Genomic DNA, 20,762 nt, shown 5'->3' on the forward strand with positions numbered 1-20,762 from the left:
CTACTCCACACCCACATCCGTGCAGCTGAACCTCCTCTGGAGAGACACGTGCCCCATGCTGGCTGGCCTCGTAGCAATTCAGGCCCAGGATCTGGGGTGGGGAGCACAGAGGAAGCTTCATGCTTCCATTACAAAGGCTTCTCCAGCCCATTCACTGTCTCATCCCCTGGACGGCCAGCTCCCAGCAACAACTCCCTGGCCTCGCTCTCAGCTAGCTCTCTTTACCTCCTATCCCGCTGAGGGAGTTAATCAGAAGAGCCACCTGCCACTCCGAGATGCGAACACCTTACATGCTTACCGATCAGATCATTGCCCAAATCCTTGCTCTTTATTACCATGGGAGAAATGTGCAGGGGAGCCCAGTCCCCCTTTGCTCCTCAGGCGTGCCACTCCCCAAATCCTCCTCTCTCTCTCCTATATTAGCAATTCTCCTTTCCCTGGCCACTACCTCATTCACATCTGCATAGAAACAGGCAGTACCATTTCCCGTATTAAAAAAAAAATTTTTTTTTTAAAACTCTCTCTTAGTGGCACTTTTCCCTCCATTCCACTTACCCAACAAAACTCTTGGGAAGAGTTGTTCAGATGGCTGCCTGTCTCTAACCTCTCTCCTTCCTTGTAGTCTTCTCCAAGTCTTTGCTCAGGGGTCACTTTCTCAGGGAGACCTTCCCTGACCATTGTATTGAAAATGGCACCCCCTCCATATGTCCTCTTCCCAGCTTCATTTTTCTCCCTAGCTCTCATCACTTGCTAATACCCTCTATAAGGGATGTATCCATTTTGTTGATTATCTACTCCACCCCCCTACTGGGATGTAAGTCCAAATAGGACAGTGATGTCTGCTAATTTGTTCATCTGTCTGCCACATCCCCAGCACCTGGAAAAGGGCCCAGGGCATCAGAGGTGCCCAGCAATGTTTGTTTGGTGAATGAATGAATGCATGGTAAGGGCTGGGCGAGGAGCAGCAGGGAAATCACTGCAGCCGGAGCAGACTAAGCAGGGGGAATAGGGGAAATTAGGCGGGAGGGGTGGTAAGAGACCCGATCACATAGGGTCCAAGGGGAGGGTCTTACTCTAAGTGTGGTTTGGGACGCTGCTGGAGGGTTTGGAGCTGCGAAGGGACATGATCTGATTGATGTCACTGAGACTCTGGGCCGGCCAAGGTGAAAATTCCACATTTCCACAGTATGCTCGTGGGCAGGCAATTTTTACATCCTCGTGCTCATGAAAATAGACTTCAAGGAAAACAGACTTAAAGGAAAGTTCTGTGTTGCTGATGGCTTTTGTTATATAGAAATGGCTTTACAGGTAAAATAGAATGTAGGACATTTCTCACTCAGCAAAATGCAACACAACAAAACAAAACATTACTGGTAAGCACTTACACAGAACCATCCATGCTCACCTACTTACTGATAAAAATATTTAGCTCTTCAGTATGTTGCTGTGTAAACAGCTGGTGTGCAAGTATTAACACATTTTTTGAGATATTAACCAACAGACATTTCTGAGCCTATGGTACAGGCAAAACGGGCCTGTATTAAATAACCACAGCTGGGATTCTAAATGCTGGGCCCAGAATTTGAAAATGTCTCTGCCCCTTAAGCATTCAACAGCAGCAGTAAAACACCCAGCAGTCTCCTGGCGACATCCAGCATTTCTAAGTACCCTTTCAGGCGGTATGCTATGTGGTCCAATGCTCATGAGATGCCATCTTTATGAGCTGTTTAGTAAAGGTATAAGGTATTTGCTAAGAGGGGACAAGATAGTCTGGCCAGGAAATATGTGGATTGTGGGTTTAGGTCTATGTGTTTAGTTGGTGGAATTGGTGCAGCTGCTTCTAGAATTGCAGTGGGAGTGGGGAGTGAAGTCCACAACTCTGAGCGTTCCAGGCAAGTCAAAATGGGGGTACGGGGGCTTAGAAGGGGACCAAGGACGGTGGGCCCTGGCAGCTGCCAAGCTAGGATGAAAAGAGAAGACTGATTCTAAAGAGGTGCTGGCTGGTGTTTATGGCTCTTGTACCAGGGTCCCAGTTATTATAACTGAGCACACAGGAAGCTGGCTCTGGGCTTGCTAGACTTTGCGGGGGGGTGGCTGCATGTTCCCAGTGCTTCGTTAGCTCCTTCCCCAATACTGAGGGTCAGGCAAAGCGGGCCACAGCCTTCCACTTTGATAGATGTCCTCACCCCTCTGGGCATCAAGGGTCATTGCCACAGTGCTTCTAGGAAGCTCAGGACTTGGGACTCTAGACCAGTGGTGCTCAAGTGTGGTCCCAGCAGCAACAGCATCACCTGGGAACTTGTTAGAGATGCAGATTCTTAGGCTCCACCCCAGAGCTGCTGAATCAGAAACTCTGGGGGTAGGTCCCAGCAACCAGCGTTGAATAAGCTCCCTAAGGAATTCTGATGCGCGTTGCAGTTTGGGAACCACTGATATAGACCAGTTCCAGGCGATGCTGCTGCTGCTGGTTCTGGGACCATACTTTGAAAACCAGTGTTCTAGAAATTTCACAAGCAAATCACTCAGGTAGGTTATGAGTAAATCCAGTTATTAAATAACAAGTATTACTGAATACCTAAGGGCTGTTTAACAGTGGTTGCCTCTGTACAAGGGGATTGTGGGCAACTCTTAAAAGTTGATGTATCTCTGTATTGTTCAAAGTTGTTATTATAAACATGTATTACTTTTGCAGATAAAAAAAGATATTTTAAAAATATAAATACCTCATTCTAGTATAGTTCTTTAGAGTAGTGCTTCTCAAACTTTACTGTGCAAACCATTTAGGAATCTTGTTAAAAATGCAGATTCTGGTTCCATAGGATGGGGGCGGGGGAGGCAGGGCTGTGAGATTTTGCATTTTCAGCAAGCTCCCTGGTGATTCCAGTCTACTGGCCCACGGGCCACCCTTTGGATTTACAGAGTACAAAGCACTGTCATGTGTATTACATTTTTTGTTCCTTGTTACAACCCTGGCAAACAGATTCACTAATTCACTTATTCAACCATTAGGTTCTACAACATACATATACTGGACATACAGATACGGTCTAATGGGGTGGAAAACCAACCAACCACCAAAAAACCGATATGTAAACAAATATAAATAGTGATCAGAACTGATCAGGAAATAAAGAGGGTACCGAAAAAGAAGGGCTCTAGGAGGAGGTGATTTTGGCAGTGACGGTAAGGATGAGCCATGGAGAAGTTCAAGGGCCAGCTCTCGGTAGACACCAGGAAGCTCCTGCAGCTAGCAGGCAGGGAAGGAAGACCCCCAAATCCGGACGGGGGAGGGGGTGGAAGCAGGGCCCGCCAGGACAGGAAGGCCGTGGTATTGGGCCGATTTCAATCCAAATGCGGGGTAAGCACTGAGGGTTTAAGCAGGGAAGTGACTGGTCTGGTATTTGCCTTGGGATCACGCTGGCTGCTGTTCAGGAAATGAAACCTCTCCAGGGTCTCCTCGGAGGTGGTGCAGGGAGTGCTGGGCCATGCGAGGGCGCCCAGGAGTCAGGCCCGGCGCCCTCAGAGTCGCGTGGATCAATTCGGGGGTGTCAGGAGTCCCCTCGTGAATAACGAGCCACCACGGCACGTGTTTTTATTGCCGCACAGAGGACTTCAAATAAGCGCGCTCCGGGCAACAACATGACTTTTAACCCTTTCAGAGGACTTGGGCTCGCATCCGCGCTTTGCTGGTCACGATGGCATCTTGGACACTTCCCCCTCGGTGCCTCAGTCTCTCTACCTGTCTAGGAGGACTTGGGTCAGCCCACGGGTGACACCCTGGGTCGCCAATCCTGCATCCCCGTGTAGGGGGGAGGGTACGGCTGGGGCAGAGGCGGCACAAGGGGCTGGCTTCCCACCCGGGAAACTGAGGCATGGTGGGGAGAGGAGCGCGCGCCCTCCAGACTCCCGCAAACTCCAGGCGGCCCGTCTCGTCTCCACGCAAGCTGTCCAGGCCGCCTCCACGGAGTGGCCCCCGCCCAGCCCTGCCCGAAGACCGGAGCTGGGCCGGGCTTCTCAGGGGGCGGCAGTGGCGGCGGGGAACTCGGCGCCATCACCGGGCTCGAGCGCTGGAAGAGACGCGCGGGACACACCTCCAGCTTCCCCAGACCGGTCGGGCGCGGGCCTGCCCAGGGGCGCCAGCCTCTGCGCGCGCCGACCCCGCCCCTCGCCGGCGCCCCCGCCCCTCGGCCTCCTCCTCCGCCTCCGCCTCTTCGCAGGCGCCCGCGACGTGCCCGGCCGGCGACCGAGCTGCAGGGACGGCGTCCGGCGCGCTCACTTCCGCGTCCCGCCGCCCTCCGGTCCGCGCGCGCCCAGCCACCGCCGCCATCGGACAATAGGCCGCCCGCCCGGCTGCCGTGAACTTCCTGCCGGGGCCCGGCCGGCCCGTGTGCCCCGGACCCTGATCCATCTCCGCGCCGGCCAGGATCACAGCTCCGCGCCACCAGGGGAAGCAGCGGAGGACCGAGCGCCCGGGACGTTCCAGCGCCTCCCGCCGCCGCGCCTTTGCTCCGGCCCGGCGGGTAGGCGGCCTCTGCGCTCTTCGCTCTGGGCGACTTAACCCTGTCCAGCGGCTGCTGCCTTGTTGTGGGTTTCCGAGTTTGGTTGCTTAAGGAGGATGTGATTTTTTCCCCCTCCTTATTTCTTTTTCCTTTTATGATTTGAAACAGAGAAAAGAACTCACAGCCAGCTCGTACAGCGAAGTGCCACCAGCTACCCCCACGTGGACACCTCCGAGAGGAAAGGGAATTGGAAGCAAACTTGGTCCAAGTGACTTTGAGGCCTTACCCTCGGCTGGACTCTAAGGCCTGGGGTCATGACTCTCATGCTGGGCAGGTGGAAGGCTTTACCTGTCCTGGGCTGGACGTGAGTCCCTGCCCTTCGCCAGCACCTCCACCGGCCCACCTCCACACACTCAATACCCAGCATCTAGGCTAGGCCCGGACACTTGTCAGCAACATGGATAAGTATGACGACCTGGGCCTGGAGGCCAGTAAATTCATTGAGGACCTGAACATGTATGAGGCCTCCAAGGATGGACTCTTCCGAGTGGACAAGGGTGCAAGCAACAACCCGGAGTTTGAGGAAACACGCAGGGTGTTTGCCACCAAGATGGCCAAAATCCACCTGCACCAGCCGCACCAGCTCCTGCAGGAGGAGACCCTGCCCAGGGGCAGCCGAGGTCCCGTGAACGGTGGGGGCCGCCTGGGCCCACAGGCCCACCGGGAAGCTGATGGGGGCAGCAAGGTGACGGGGGATGGTGCTGCGAAGCCTCCTCTCGCTGCCTCGACAGTGGCCCCTGGGACAGCCACAACCATTGCAGCTGGGCAGCCCTTGTCCCCACCCCAGGAACAGAGGGCCAAGCTGTGTGTCCGTGGCGCAAGGCAAGGCAGCCAGGACTGTGGATCCAAGGAGAGCGTGGCGAGTTCTGAGATGTCTGCTTTCCATCGGCCGGGCCCCTGTGAGGATCCTTCCTGCCTCACCCACGGAGACTATTATGACAACCTCTTTTTGGCAAGCCCCAACTGGGGCGATGAACCAGCAGTGTCCCCCAGCATCAGACTGGGTGTAGGAAGTGGGTGGTCTGGCATGCCAGGGAGTGGCCCGCCACTGTCCACACCCTCCAGGGTCCATCACCTATACCAGCAGCAGCTTTCCCCGAGCTCCAGCAGGTCATTGCGGAGCAGCCAGGATGGTGGTGTTGGTGGCCACAGCAGTGAGAAGCCAGCTGCTCTTTGGACCACCGCCTCCTCCCAGCGAGTGAGCCCTGGCCTCCCTTCCCCAGGCCCAGAGAACGGGGCCCTACCGAGACCTGCTCAGGCCAGGACCCCTTCTTTCTCAGCGCCCCTGGCCCTGAACCGCTCCAGTCAGGGACCTCTTCCAAGAACAAACTCGGGGGTAGGGAGTGAGGTTTCAGGCATGATGCCCAAACCCACTGTGGACCCTCAACCCTGGTTCCAGGATGGCCCCAAATCTTACCTTTCTAGCTCTGCCCCTTCATCCTCGCCAGCCAGCATGGACAATATGCAGCTGGGTGCAGTCCCTGGGCCGGGTCCCAAGCCTGGCTGTACAGACCCTGGCGTTGGTCCCAAGCTCAGCCTTGTCCATCCAGTGATGTCTACCTTGCCTGAGTTATCTTGTAAAGAAAGTCCCTCTGGCTGGTCCTCTGATGGCAGCCTGGGGCCTGTGCTCCCAGAGAGCCCCGGTTCCCCCAGGGTGAGGCTGCCTTGCCAGACCCTCATCCCGGGCCCTGAGCTTGGACCCACGGCTGCCGAATTGAAGTTAGAAGCCCTCACCCAACGTCTGGAGCGTGAGATGGATGCTCACCCGAAGGCCGATTACTTTGGTGAGTGAGGGACTCGTGTGATTGCCCATAGTGGGTGATGGGGCCCCTGCATTTGGGCATTTGGGGGAAGTGCCCCCCACCAGGGATGCTGTAGCTCTCCTTGAGTGGCCTGCCTTTGTGTGTGTGTGTGTGTGTGTGTTCCTCTTTCAGCTGCTTCTTCTGAAACTTGAAAAGAAACTTGAAAGTATCCCTAGGCAGAAAGCGGATCTTGCAGCTGGGTGTTACCCATGTGCGAAGGGCAGGATTACTCATGACTGCTCCCCCAAAAGGGAAATGCTGTGATTTTGGATTTCAAAGGTTTTGGGGGTGACTTAGAGCCTCTCTCAGTGACTGGCTCAGGCAGGACTTGAATGGGCTTCTCAGGTCCAGGTACCCCGTGAGTGTTCCATCTGTAGCTGGCTGGGCCAGGTGGCTCTGACTGTTTGAGGACCAGTGGTCGGGCAGGGGCTCTCGGTGGCTCCCTATGTGTGCGCGTGTCTGCCTGCAGGTTCTGTGTTCAATTGAGGGAGGTGAAACACTGACACGGAAGGCTTTGTTCTAGAGCAGTAGTTCACAAAGTGTAGTTTGGATCCTTAGCCTGGGAACTAGTTAGAAATGCAGATTCTTAGGCTGCACCCCAGACCTACGGCATCAGAAACTGTGGGGTGGGACCCAGCAATCAGCATTTTCACGAGCCAGCCCAGGATCCTGACGTTCTGAGAAATTTGAGACCTGTGCATTAGGTACCTTCTAACTCAGGAACAGCACCCCTCCCCGCCCCGCCCCCGCTTCCAGCTGGCCGCCAGGTTACACCCACAGTCGTGGCTCCCAAGAGGATAGAAGATGCTTCTTGCTGATTTCACTCCAACTTGCAAGTTTTGTTTTCTTCTCTTTTAAAGCCACAAACTCTTGGAGACTGCTAGCTTCAGCTTTTTTCTCCTCACAGGGCTTGGAGGCAGCAGAAAAGCAGTGATATGCTTCTGTTGAGTAATGATGTAGCCGTCTCATAGGAGAGCTAACTAGAAAGACAGCCTACTTTTAGAAGAGTCTGAGGGTTGCTTTTATTTTATTTTTTCATTTTTGAACTCTGCACAACTGAGGTCACGATTTCCCCACACGAGGCCTGTGAACCGTGGGAAGCTGAGTGCCGCTGGGGTGGCAGCTCTGTCAGGCAGGGTCCGGGAAGGCCCTGGACAGGGAGGGTGACCGGCTTGCTCCTTTCCGTCTACCTCATTCTGCGTCAGTGAGTGATTCTGTCCCAAGGTGCTTGGAGGGGTGGGGTCCGAGGCCCTCAAGCTAGCACTGTGTTCTTGCTTCTCATGAGAGCCTCGCGGGAACAGCTCTCACACCACCCTGGGCAGTCAGAGGTTGGGGTGACTGTTTACTGGCTTATGTTTTAGGGTACCCTCTTACTGTGAACTGTTTACTGGTTTATGTTTTAGAGCACGTAGCACCCTCTTACTGTGAACCATCTCTTCTCCTTTGCAAATCCCCCACTTTGGGAATAATACTTGGCTGGAAAAACTGTGGGTTTTTGAGTTCAAACTGTTGTTGAATTGTTTTCTTCCAGTTTTATTGAGATATAATTGACGCAGCATTGTATTAGTTTAAGGTGTGCAGCATATGGTTTGATTTACATGCATCATGAAGTGATCATCACAATAAGGTGAGTGGACATCCATCATCTCATGTAGGTACAAATTAAAGACATAGGAAAAAATACCTTTTCCTTGTGATGAGAACTCACGAGTTACTCTCTTAACTTTCATATACAACACACAGCAGAGTTAATTACATTTATCATGTTATACATTACACCCCTAGTACTTACATACCTTATAACTGGAAGTTTATACCTCGCTCCACCCCCCCCCTCCACCTCTGGGAGCCACAAATCTTACCTCTTTTTCTATGAGTTTGTTTTTGAAGTATAATTGACCTCCAACACTATGTTAGTTCCTATTACACAACACAGTGATTCGGTATTTCTATACATTTCGAACTGATCGCCGCGATAAGCCTAGTTACGATATGTCACCTTACAAAGATACTATGTAGTTATTGACTATATTCCCCACACTGTACATTTCATACCCATGACTCATTTGTTTTGCAACTGGAAGTGTGTACCTCTTTCCCTCACCTATTTCTTTCCTTCCCTACCCCTGTCCCCTCAGGCAACCACCTGTTTGTATCTATAACTCTGTTTATGTTTTGTTGTGTTTGTTCATTTGTGTTGTTTTTTTGATTCCACATACACATGAAATACAGTATTTATCTTGAATTTTGAATTCAAGCTCATTAAACAACAAAACAGCAGTTTTATTTTTTCAGGGAGGCAAGTTTATACACTGCCTCAGAGCAGAGATACTGGCTAACACTAGCCATTCATTCAGCCCATGTTTATTGAGTGCCTACTTTGGGCCATGGGGTACATAATGAATGGGACGGACAGAAACCCCTGCTTCCCCAGACCAGACAGTGCAGTAGAGGGAGACAGGAGATGAACAAGATAAATAAGCAAGTATGAGGGAGAGAAATAGGAAGAGGAGAGGATGGAGCCTCCGGGCAGGGAGTGGCAGGGAGGTTTCTGGTTTTAAATCAGGTGATGAGGGAAGATCCCATCGAGAAGGTGGCATTGGAGCTAGGCTTGAAGGAGGCAAGGGGGTGAACCCTGAGTCTGAGTCTGCCCAGGGAAAGGGCTTTCCCAGCAGGGCAGACAGCAAGAGCAGAGGCCCCAGGACCTGGGCTGTGCCAGGCAATGTGCTAGACACTGTTTAATTTACTCATGTAATCTTAGGAAGCCCATTTCACCAACCTGGAAACTGAAGCTCAGAGAGGTTAGATTATTGATCCCAGGTCTCACAGGGGGGACTGGGTGTAGCTGGGGTCTGAGCCCCACAGTTGGGGCTCCCTGCCCATTTTTCTAACCAGCATTGCCCAGCTGCCTCCCAAGCACAGATGTGAAAGTCTGCTTTATTTATCTATTTATTTTTATGGTTGTTTTTTCCTTAATTGAGGTCAACTTCCTATAACATAAAATTAATCATTTTAATTAATTTGGAATTAATTTAAAAAGTAATGAGTGGCATTTAGCGCGTTCGCCGTGTTGTGCAAACACCACCCCTATCTAGTTGCAAAACATTTTTATCACCCCCAGAGGAAACCCACCCCCATAAATCAGTTGCTCCCTAATCCCCCAACTCTCCCAGCCCCTGGCAACCACCAGTGTACATTCTCTCTCTCTGGCTTTACTTATTCTGGATATTTGATATAGAGGGAATCATATTGAAGTTATTTTTTGACGAAGCATTACATTCACGTGTAGAAAATGTAAAAGACGCAAAAGCACATAGCGTGGAAAATGAGTCTCTTTCTCACCCCGGTTTCTAGCCGAGCATCCTGGTGTGATGAGTGTATATGTGTGTGTATCTCCCTGTGGGCCTGCTGTCCACCTGCTCTTTGCCTTTCCCTCTGAACAGTGCGCCTTGGCAGCTGTCCTGCATCAGCACGCGTTGAGTTGGCTCAGTGTCACCCTCGGTGGATGTGCCCCGGGTCACGTAAGCAGCCTCGTGGTGGACTTCAGAAGGGCCAACTGCAAGGTGAAAGCCTAGCTTTGTGACAGACTCCCGGGGGCAGGGCGGGGGGTAGGTTGCAGGGCTGGGGGCTTTGTGGCCTTTAAACGTTGCCTAGTTGCCCTCCGCAGAGGTCATGCCAGGGACCCCACTGCCCATCATATAGGAGAGGGCCTGCCCCCACCTGCTTTGGCAGCGGAGCTTCCAGCCACTCTAACGGGACTGGCCACGTGGCCAAGGAGGACGTCTCTCCTCTGAGCACCTGGCCGTCAGTATGTGGCCCAGCCCTGCTGTGGGACCTTGGACAAACTGTCCCTCTGAGGCCTCCCCACGCATCCACAGTACGAGGCTCTTGGCTGGTTGAGGGGCTCACATCGGCAGATGTCTTTCCCTTCGCTAGATCTGGTGTTATTTGAAAGATTTAGTCTGTCCAACACACTACATTTATTACATAAGGATGAAATTTTACTTCTAAATAGAAGAATATCTATTGATACAGGGCTCTCGGCAGAGAGAATCAGGGTAATGTTAACAGCCATCATCGGAGTCGATGTAATTCTAGGCAGAAGCAAAGCAAAGTTGCCGTTTGGGTTGTTACCTGGACCCCTTCCTGGGCATTTGACCTGTGGGAAGAGCTTGTGAATCCCTGCTACCACCCTGGAGGACACTTGGGTTTGAAGACACCTCAGTGTCCAGTTATTGATCAGTTATTGATCAGCTTATCACCGAGGACTCTTCTGGCACTTTCCAAGGCCAGGTCTCTGTGGCTTCGGGACAGTTTGGCCCCAGGGAGGCATTTCTTCCCCCTCTTTCTCTCCTATGTTCCTCTGTGGCCTCTTTGTGCCTTCCAGTCCTTGAGGAAAGAGTTAAGAACAAACTCTTGATGCTTCTTAGAGAACACTGTTGGGTCTCCAGCTCCCTGGGCCTTGCGCTCAGAAGATGCCCCCCACCCCACCGTGTGGTTGTTTTCACACCACTGTGTTCCCTGCAGAGGAAGTGAAGAGGCCCTCGTGCCGTTTGTTTACCCTCACCTGTCTTTTCTTCCACGGTAGCCATCTGTCCTCCTCACACTGGTCGTCTCCCCCCTTTCTAAGGAAAAAGGACCCAAATAAACCACCTGCCACAGGCTGGGTTTCCCGGGAAGCTGACTCTGAGACAGAGTCTAGCGTGCGGGGGGCTGACTAAGGGTGCTCTTGGGACCCTAACTGTGGAGTGAGGAGGAGGAAGCAGGAGTGGGCAGGGAGGACCCCAGCTGCCGTGCGGGCCTGACAAGCCTGGGCCGACCCCAAGGGGGCTCGGGAGCTGGAAAAGCCCTCAGGGCCGCCCCGCGTTCCGCCCCGGCGTGGAGGTGACCGGGCAAGGCAGCTCGGAGTCGCTGACAGGTGAGGCTCCCTCCTGCCCCCCCAGCGGCTGGGCCAAGACTCCTTCAGCGAAGGGATCTGGGTGTCCACCACATCCCCGGTCCCGGGCAGAGAAGACCCCATTCCTGGTGACCTTGGCCATGATTTTAACCATAGTGACGTCTGTTGAGCGCCTGTATGTAACCGTCACAGCCAGACTCCGTTATTCTCTGTTTACAGTTGAGAAACCAAGCCCGTGATATGCTCAGGACCACACAGGTGTCCGCGGTGGTGCTGCCACGCCAGGTGGGGCTCTGATCGCTTGCACGGGAGAACTAGGTGGTCTTTCGGGGCTGAATTGGATGTTCTCCATTTGCCCCTCCAGATTCACTCTCCGCCCAGCTGCTGTGGGGGCATCGGTGGCCTCCCTGCCCTTTCCAGGCCTTCTTCCCCATGGTCAGGACTCTGGACCTGCAGCCCCCGGCTCCTTCCCTCCCTGCTGTGTGTGGGTCTGGGGGACCAGGCACTGCTAGTGCCGCCCACGAGAGCCACACTCTGAGGCACCAGCGGGGTGGCGAGGCAAGAGGAAGCTGGTTTCAGGGTCTCTGTCACCCAGCAAGTGGACGGACGGGCCCTTCTCCACCTACATGGAGAGAGAAGCACCTGGCTCTGTCTTTAGTTTTCCTGTCTTGGGTGGACATTCCTGCTGCAGTATTTGAACTCAGAAAACTGCAACGGCAGACCTGCCTTAGCCTGAGAGCCTGAGAACAAGTGTGACTCCTTCTGGGGATGGTCCTGCCCTGCCAGGGACCAGGGAGCCTGTCACACTTGATTTCATTTTACTAGCAACGCAGGAGGTGAAATAAGCAGTCCAGACAAGGAACCCGTGAATGTCCTATCTGCTCCCTCCCATTGGACAGTCTCTTCAGCATCGAGCTGCGTGTTGTCTTAATGACCTTTCAAGCACGTCTTATCTGACTTGATCAGCAACAGATGCTTGAAATATGGGGCTTAAGTCCAGCCTGGAATGCAAAATTGAGGATGATTTTCAGAGCATTTGTCATGTAAAAGGAAACAACATGGGCCAATCCTGTAGAAGAGGGGCCCCTCCAGAATTCAGGACAGGGGCCTGTGTGCACCCCAGAGGCCCTGCTTACCCCCCAGATATCAGGCATTGCAGTAAACCCAAACCAAGTGCTGAAGTAGCAGAAGTGGGCAGAAGATCATTAACCACCTGGCCCTGTCTGAGTAGCTGGCATGACCAAGTGTGGGAACTTCTGCCCACATTCCTTTTGGAGACATGGTGCCATAATTTGGACCTGCTGAATCCAGGCTTCTATAGCCATGGAAGTAAATTTCTGATCCTTTGGTAACTTTTGTAAATGACACTCAAGAATCCAATTCTGGGCTTCCCTGGTGGCGCAGTGGTTAAGAATACCCTGCCAATGCAGGGGCCACGGGTTTGAACCCTGGTCCGGAAAGATCCCACATGCCGCGGAGCAACTAAGCCCGCGAGCCACAACTACTGAAGTCCACGCGCCTAGAGCCCGTGCTCCACAACAAGAGAAGCTGCCGCAATGAGAAACCCACGCACCACAACGAAGAGTAGCCCCCGCTCACCGCAACTAGAGAAAGCCTGCGTGCAGCAGTGAAGACCCAATGCAGCCAAAAATAAATAAATAAAATAAATTTATTTTAAAAAAAAGAATACAATTCTGCCTGTCTAGCCTAGCCAGTGTGCACCCTGAGACATGGGGATTCCCAGCTGTTTAGAAATTGGGTAGCTTATGTGCATGTTGTTTTGTAGGCCAGGTAATCTTCCCCTTAAAACCAGGAAGGTATATATTTTAAATTTTTTTTTTTTTTTTTTTTTTTTCTGTACGCGGACCTTTCACTGTTGTGGCCTCTCCCATTGCAGAGCACAGGCTCCGGACGCGCAGGCTCAGCGGCCATGGCTCGCGGGCCCAGCCGCTCCGCGGCATGTGGGATCTTCCCGGACCGGGGCACGAACCCGTGTCCCCTGCATCGGCAGGCGGACTCTCAACCACTGCGCCACCAGGGAAGCCCTATATTTTAAATTTTTATTGATGTATAGTATACATATATTGTAGATGCTCAGAAAATGAAGACACGCAGCACACAGATCAAAGCACAGAGCACGACTAGCACCCAAGAAGCCCCCTGCGTGTGCCCTCTTACAGTCACCACTACCCGCCAGGGAGAGTTGTGACTTCTGACTGCAGACATGAGGGTTTTTAAAAAAAATATTTATTTATTTATTTGGCTGGGTTGGGTCTTAGTTGTGGCACACGAGATCTTTCTTTTTTTTAGTTGTGCACGCTGGATCTTCAGTTGTGGCATGCATGCGGGATCTAGTTTCCTGACCAGGGATCGAACCCTGGCCCCCTGCACTGGGAGCACGGAGTCTTAACCACTGGACCACCAGGGAAGTCCCCAAACATGAGTTTCTGAGCAATTGTGTGGTTTGAAGTAACTTCTGAAACCTTGAGATAATTAAAAAACCTTTCATGGCAGGTTTTTGGATGGATGGAGAGCGCATGGCTGATCCGAGCGCAGCTGAGGCTGGGGCAGCAAGGAGTGGGTGCTGTCAGCAGGGCCATCCAGCTCACTCTGTACCGGTGGCTGCTCCCGTGTGGTCAGTGGTCAAGGCTCCAACACTGTTTTGGTCCTCTGTGTTCTCTGGAGGGATGGACTTTTCATCATACGCTTTAGCCCTGTCCCTACTGCCTGCTCTCCCCACAGGATTTCTCTTCTGAGATTTCGGGGTAGGGGGACGATCAGCAACCCCTACAGTTCATTCAGAGTGATTCATCTGTTCACTGGGTCCACATGTCGGCAAGGCGTGCTTGTCCACTCCCCGCTGTGCTCTTAGCACTGGGCTTGGGAGGACACTGGAGGGTCAGACTCAGCCCTTGCACTTGGAGTGACAGCCACTCTTCTGTCTTTCTGAGGTTCTCCCTCCTCGGAATGTTTCTGCTCTGTTCCTCTGTGACCAGGAAAAAATGTCTTGTTTTTTCCATCTAATTTTCCTGCTCTTTCCATTCATAATGCAGAACGTCGAATTGACCTTTAGACATGACTATTCTTGCCAGAGGTTTTTTTTTTGAAGTTATGTTTCTTTACATCTCTGGATCTCCCGCTCAGGAGAAGGAACTGTGGAAGAAATGCATCAGGTGTTTGGGGGTGAAGCAACCAGGTGTTCTGGGCCCGAGCCTACCAACAGCCCCAGGTGTGATGTGGGGCTGCTTGCTCTTCCTCTGTGCTGAGCCAGGGCCACCTCTGAGGGCTCTTCCTAACCCAAAGTGCTCTGGCTGTGGGTACAATCGGATGCCTGATTTTAGCTGATCGAGTAACAAGGGACTGGGCAGCAGTATTGTCCACAGTGGCGAGAGCCCGGAAAGGTAGAGGGCCGAATGGCCTAGCATCTCATCTCCCTTCCAGGCCTCTACAGATTTAAAAAACAACTTTTTTGTTTGTTTAGTTACAGTTACATTTTCAGTTGTAAACGGTAGTCATTTTTACTGTAGGTATTCTGGAAAATACATACAGTTAAAACAAGAACCATGAATCACTGACATGCCTGCCACCCTTAGAATAATCAGTGTTAAGATTTTCTGCAGAAAGTTTCCAGTCCCAAGTAGCGGCTGGAGCCCGCGGTGATGCAGGCTGCATGGTGTGCTGTGGTTCATGGCTCTTTGGCCAGATGTAGAAGCGTTTACTGAGCTAGAAGCCAGTTTGCTCTGCGGTGTGTCTGATGAAAGTGAGATTAGGAAGGACTGAAGATTTCCTGTAGGAAACAACCACACATGGGGAGCCACTGATATTATGGGGGTCACCCACCCTAGAGCCCTTTTCTTAAAAAATAAATTTATTTTATTTACTTATTTATTTATTTTTGGCTGCATTGCGTCTTCGTTGCTGTGCGCGGGCTTTCTCTAGTTGCAGCGAGCGGGGGCTACTCTTCGTTGCGGCGCGCGGGCTTCTCATTGTGGTGGCTTCTTTTGTTGTGGAGCACGGGCTCTAGGCACGTGGGCTTCAGTAGTTGTGGCACGAGGGCTCAGTAGTTGTGGCTCTCACGGGCTTAGTTGCTCTGCGGCATGTGGGATCTTCCCGGATCAGGGATTGAACCCGTGTTCCCTGCATTGGCAGGTGGATTCTTAACCACTGCATCACCAGGGAAGTCCCTCTAGAGGCCTCTTGAGACTCTCATTCTAATTAAACTTGGGGTCCCTAGTGTGGGGGACAGCTGGGAGCACTGGCCATGGGGCTCACTGAGCTTGTTTTTGTTAGCATATCCCAGGACATCTCTGAGGGCTCTTGCGGTACCCTCAGCGTTTCTGGGTCTCAGGCTTGAAATGGGACAGTGGCCTTGGGGCCTGGCACTGTCAGGGCCCCAGATCGTGGGGCTGGGTGGTTGTCTGTTGAAGGAATGGAGGGGCCTCAGTTAGGGCGTGGAGGGGGAAGAGGAAGGGATGTTTAGCCAGGGTTACAGCTCTGAGATAGTTTTGCTAAAATTTATTGAGCAGGTTGCTCCGTGTCAGGCACTTTGCTAATCATCTCACATGCATTAACTTGTTTAATCCTCCCAACAACTCTATTTTATGATCCCCATTTTATAGATGGGGAAACTGAGGTCCACAGAACAGAACCTAAGTAACTTGCCTAATGCATTTATGAAGGAGCTTTGCTGAGTCCAGGATCCTGACCGCCGTGCTGCGCTGGCTTGGAGCTCCTGGGAGCACAGTGGCTTTCTGACAAAGGGACCCCAGAGGGCATTGTGGCTATGAGTAAATCAGGCCTGAGGTCTCCCGCTTCTCTGGTGGAGCAATGAGGAGGCAGGCCGTGGATGGCTGCCCAAGCTGGTTAGAGGGGCGGATCCCACTCTTGCAGCTAGGGGTGCACCCAGGTTCATCTTCAGGTCAGGAGCCTGGGCTTGTACCGGCCCCTCCCTGCCGGGCAGTGACAGAATCATGGAGGCTCAGAGGCACATACGTGGGCTGCGTAGGGGCTTTGACTGCCCACAGCCCCTTGACCCTTGACTTTTCCTGTTCCCCTGAAGGGTGTTGGTTAGGGCGAGCGGGCCATTCCCTCAGGGGTGCCTGTGTGACACCCCCAAGGGTTGTGGGCAAGGGCAGGGGTGTGCCAGCCCACACTTTCCTTGGGGGCAGCTAGGATGCCTTGGTCTAAGGGTCAGTATCAACCCCAGGCCGTGTGCGGAGATGCTCAAAACCCAGCGTTGGATGAAACTACGCTCAGAGTCCATCTGGCAAACCGAACAGAAACCTTACCCTAAAACAAAACAGGCCTCCAAAAGTTCCCAGGCGTGTTAACTGCAGGGTAGTACTTGTCACCAAATATTTATATCCATTTCGGGTTTTGTTTTTCATCTGTCCCCTCCCAGGGAAACCAGCTGGACACAGAATCTCAGGGTCACGCTGGAAGGCTGGAGGCTCTCTGCCTGAGTGTTTCCGAGGGAGTATTTTAGATCCAGGTTATTTTTAAATTTTGAGAGCCACGGTGTTTAGACTTGGCCAAGTTCTTCCCTCATCTGTTTTGTTCTGTAGTTCGTCTCTGTGTGTCCCAGGGGAGCGTGGTCCGGTTACTCCCGGTCACTGGAAGTTGGTCAGGAGCGTATCAGGGCCTCTACCTTCCTTCCCCCACACATGTCTTTGTAACATATTGAAAGTTCTGGAAGCCTGCCATGATGCTGTCTGTCATTCAAGAGGAGGGGACTTCAGTTCAGCGTGGGTCTGTCCTGCCGCTGATCCTGGGAGGTGTGGTGACCCAGGTCATTCAGGACGTTGTGGACAAGGCCCCCGTCTTATAATGCAGGCCCTGAGTCGGGGTGAGCCCATCACAGCAGGCTCTGGGCCCAACTGCATGTGACGGTCACCTCAGCACGATAAGACAGTAGCAGATTGGCCTTTTGCTGCCTAGAGCCTGACAGTGCCTTCCCTGTTCTCCCAAACCTCCCCATGAGCTGAATTAATGGTTTCCTTTCAGTGGAGTGGAGCCGAGTCGTGGCCATGTTTGCTCACATGACGATCAGGGCTGGCCCCAGGGAGCGGGGTAGAGGTTTCCCATCTGCTGAAACATCGCCTGTTCTGTTCCTCTCTCCAGCTCCTTACTTTGCATTGCTTCCTGCTGGTGCAGTAAGGTAGTGAATTTAGAGAGAGATGGATTTCAGGGCTGGGCCCCAGGGCGTTTGCTGACAGAGTTATTGTCACATGGAACATGCTGGCAGCAGGCTCGGCAAGATGCAGGCCTGCCTGGCGATGCTTGAGGGCTGTGCCGGCTTGGACACCCTGCTTCACTTTGCTGCCCTTGGTTTCCTCACCTGACAGGGACTGGAGGTCCTGTGCTCCTTCTAATTCTGTTTCCTTTCCTGTACTCCGAGCCTCCAGAGCCACGTTTGGATTCAGGGCTGTTGCCTGGGAGGAGACTCCTGGCTGTGAGGGTGACAGTGTTTGGAGGCAGGACCTGCTTCAGACACTGTATGCGAGGCATGTGGGCATCAGTTGAATGGAAGCTGGTCCCTCATTGGCTTGCAGAGAAACCAGCAAGAGCGCAGAAGCCCAGGGAGGGAAGGACATGGAAAACAACAGACACGCCCCAGGCAGCAGGCCAGTGGGTGGTGATGGCAGACGCTTCTGGTTGGCCCACCAGGTCCCTCCGTGAGATCATGTCCCAGCAGAGGTGACTCCAAAATGCCCTTCTCCCACTAATAATGCTTGGTCATCATTGGCCTTGCTCATGAACTCAGAACTCTATTCTTTTGGGGAAAAAAATGGACACTCTATGATAAAGCAGCCCTTAAGAAATAAGGAAAGTGAGGAAATAAAACCAAACACTGATTTAGTGATAAGATTCAATACACAAAACACGGGGCCTGGTCTATAGAAGTTACTCGTGAACTATTTGTTGAATGAATGAATCATGGCGTGTACTTCTAATGTTATGCAATCAGAGTAAAAAATCAGAATGTTTTAGTTACAATGCCTGTGGGCTGAGACGCAGTGGATGCTACAGACACAGTTTCTTTGTCACCTGTTCCCGGTGGTAGCTGTGACGTGCTGTGCTGATATCTGTGCTACCCCGTCTGAGTAGAAGGATGAGCTTATTGGGCAAGGACTTGGGTGACATGGCCGGTGGCAGGTGGGCTAGTCTGTAAGCCTGGAGAAGTCCTGTTCCCCAGGGCAAACTTGAGACATGACCACATTTTGAGGAGGAGGGGATTTCGGTAGGACAGCATGGAACCTGGGTGCATCTCTGGATGGTTTCCTGTCTTGCTTGGCTGGGTGGAGCTTTGGAGGCAGTCCTGAAGCAGGGGTTGTGGGCGTGAACCTTGAGTGGGGCACTGACTTTCCGGCCAGGTTCCCAAGGCTCTCACCGACCCCAACCCTAGTCCTACCCAGACCCTTCCCCCACCTCTGTCCATCACCACTTCCAGTTCCAAGACCAAATAGCGTATTCCCTCAAGAGCCATTATGGATCGCCTACTGTATACAAGAGACTGGATTAGAATTTGTGGGGCTTCTTTTGTGCCAGACTTATTGCCTGGCCCTCTGCTGGGTGTGGGGTGTCTGTGCTGGTCACTGTTGTACCCCCAGGACCTAGAGCAGTGCCTGACACACAGTAGATGCTCAGTATGCACTTGAACAAATGGTGAACGCCCCGGCCAGTGGAGGGAAGGGATGTTCCCTGACGCCCTCCTGAGTGGCAGTGCTTTGAGTGGGGTGTTACCCCTGTGGCGGGCACACAGCGCCGGGCTGGCTGTCCACGTCCCTCACCCTGACTGGTAGTTACTCGGAAGAGCTTTCCTATGTGTGTAGAAGGTGTCTCGGGTAGCTGAGGAGTGGGGGCCTGGAAGAGGTTGGGATGCCAGGTTTGTCTGGGTGGAAACTTCACCGAGCTCCAGGGACCAGCTGAGCAGAGTCCTGGGGACGTTTGGCTGGGAGCAGGGAGATGTGCTGACAGATGTGTTCTTAGCTGAGTAGACATTCCTGTTACACTGAAAATCAGAGTTTGAGGAGCTCTTTGTGGGAATGAAAAGCCATATAAGACTGTGGGCTCTGGAACTGCCCTGGGCAGACTGCTCAGCATCCTCCTGCCTCAGTTTCCCCGTTAGGAAAATGTGGATATAGTTGTTGTGAGGACTAAATTAATTAGTACAGTCTGTACCGGCCAGTGTGGGAGCCCCAGCACAGGAGGCTACTAAGCACTTCAAGAGGTGGCTGGTTTGAGTTGAGATGTGCTATACATATGAAATATACTCTGGAGTTTGAAGACTTGGTATAGGGAGAAAAAAGTAAAGTACCTCCTGAATATTTTTATACTGATCGTATGTTGACATGAGAATACTTTGGATATGCTGGGCTGAGTAAAATACATCATTAAAATTAGTTTCATCTGTTTTTACTTTTGAAGCGTGGCTACTTGAAAGTGTAAACTGACACGTGGCTTGCATTATTTTTCTGCTGGACGGGGCTTTGCCGTATGAAACCCTTAGAACGGGCTCTGGCGCGTGGTGATCATTTGCTGGACAAGCACTTACAGTTATTATTCTCTCAGGAGTATCAAAGCACCTTTACCTTTTTCCATCCGAAAGCCAAGCTCAATTGATTCATTCATACCCAAAAATGCTTAAACAAAAGGACTGTAGTTTGTCCAAAGGAGACTGATGTCATGATTGCCACCTGCACCCCCTGAACAGGCCCACTGAGGCTCATGTGTATTCTGCTGGAGGAAGCAGATACTCTGGGGTCTGAAGCTGGTGTCTGCACAGGGCGTGATGAAGCAGGCGGTATCTGCAGCTGAGCCAGTTTTCCGGGACCTTAAAAGGCCCCCTCAGTTTAGCAAGTATAGGCAGAGCATCCAGAGAGATCACCCATCCCGTCTCTGTAGTTAGAGAAGTGTTTCCTGTCAAGAGGTGGGAAGTGGGCCCTTTGGGATTTGGCCCCTCTGGGGGCCCCGCTGACAGGCTGCCCACCCCGTGAGCCTCCAGCCAGGCTCTGGAGGCCTCGCCTGGGTGTGCAGGAGAGTGGCCAGATCAGGGTGGCTTTCCAGGCAGCTTCCAGAGACCCAGTTATCTGGGGCTTGTTGTGAAGTAGCTGAGGCTTCCCTCTCAGGTGGCGGGGCTCAGATGGAGTCCCTTTGTTGGCCAGCCTTACAGGTCAGTTTTAGAAGCCCAGTGGACAGGAGACGGCAGCCCCTCGTCTGCCCGTGGTCCACCTGTGGCTGCCACCCTTGTTACCCATGCCTGACAGTGGGCGTGTGGGTGTGGGGAGGGCAACTCTGCCCAACTTTACAGCCAGAGAGCAGAGGAAGCCAAGGGAAGGAAATAACATACAGTGAAATAACGTGTAGTTCGATGAGTTTTGACAAACACATGCACCCGTGTAACCCACACTTCTATCAAGACAGAGCAGTTCCACCCCCAGAAAGTTCCCTCCTGCCTCTTCCAGGCAGTGTCCATCCCCAGGCAACCCCTGTTCTGATTTTTTT

At 52.5% G+C, this 20,762-nt stretch overlaps 1 protein-coding gene across 1 annotated transcript in view; it reads left to right on the forward strand.

Annotated features, from left to right (window-relative positions):
* The first annotated feature begins 4,266 nt into the window (after window positions 1–4,266).
* The window catches only part of LIMD1 (LIM domain containing 1), a 77,898-nt gene continuing 61,402 nt past the window's right edge, over window positions 4,267–20,762 (forward strand). The window contains exon 1 of the mRNA XM_022573402.2: window positions 4,267–6,343. Within this exon, the coding sequence (XP_022429110.1) occupies window positions 4,957–6,343 (1,387 nt within the window). The 5' untranslated portion in view covers window positions 4,267–4,956. The remainder of the gene's footprint in view (window positions 6,344–20,762) is intronic.

This window comes from Delphinapterus leucas, chromosome 10 (genome assembly GCF_059928025.1).
Source record: "Delphinapterus leucas isolate spDelLeu-1000000601 "Yukka" chromosome 10, BTC_Dleu_Yukka2, whole genome shotgun sequence".
In the NCBI taxonomy this organism is placed as follows: Eukaryota; Metazoa; Chordata; class Mammalia; order Artiodactyla; family Monodontidae; genus Delphinapterus; species Delphinapterus leucas.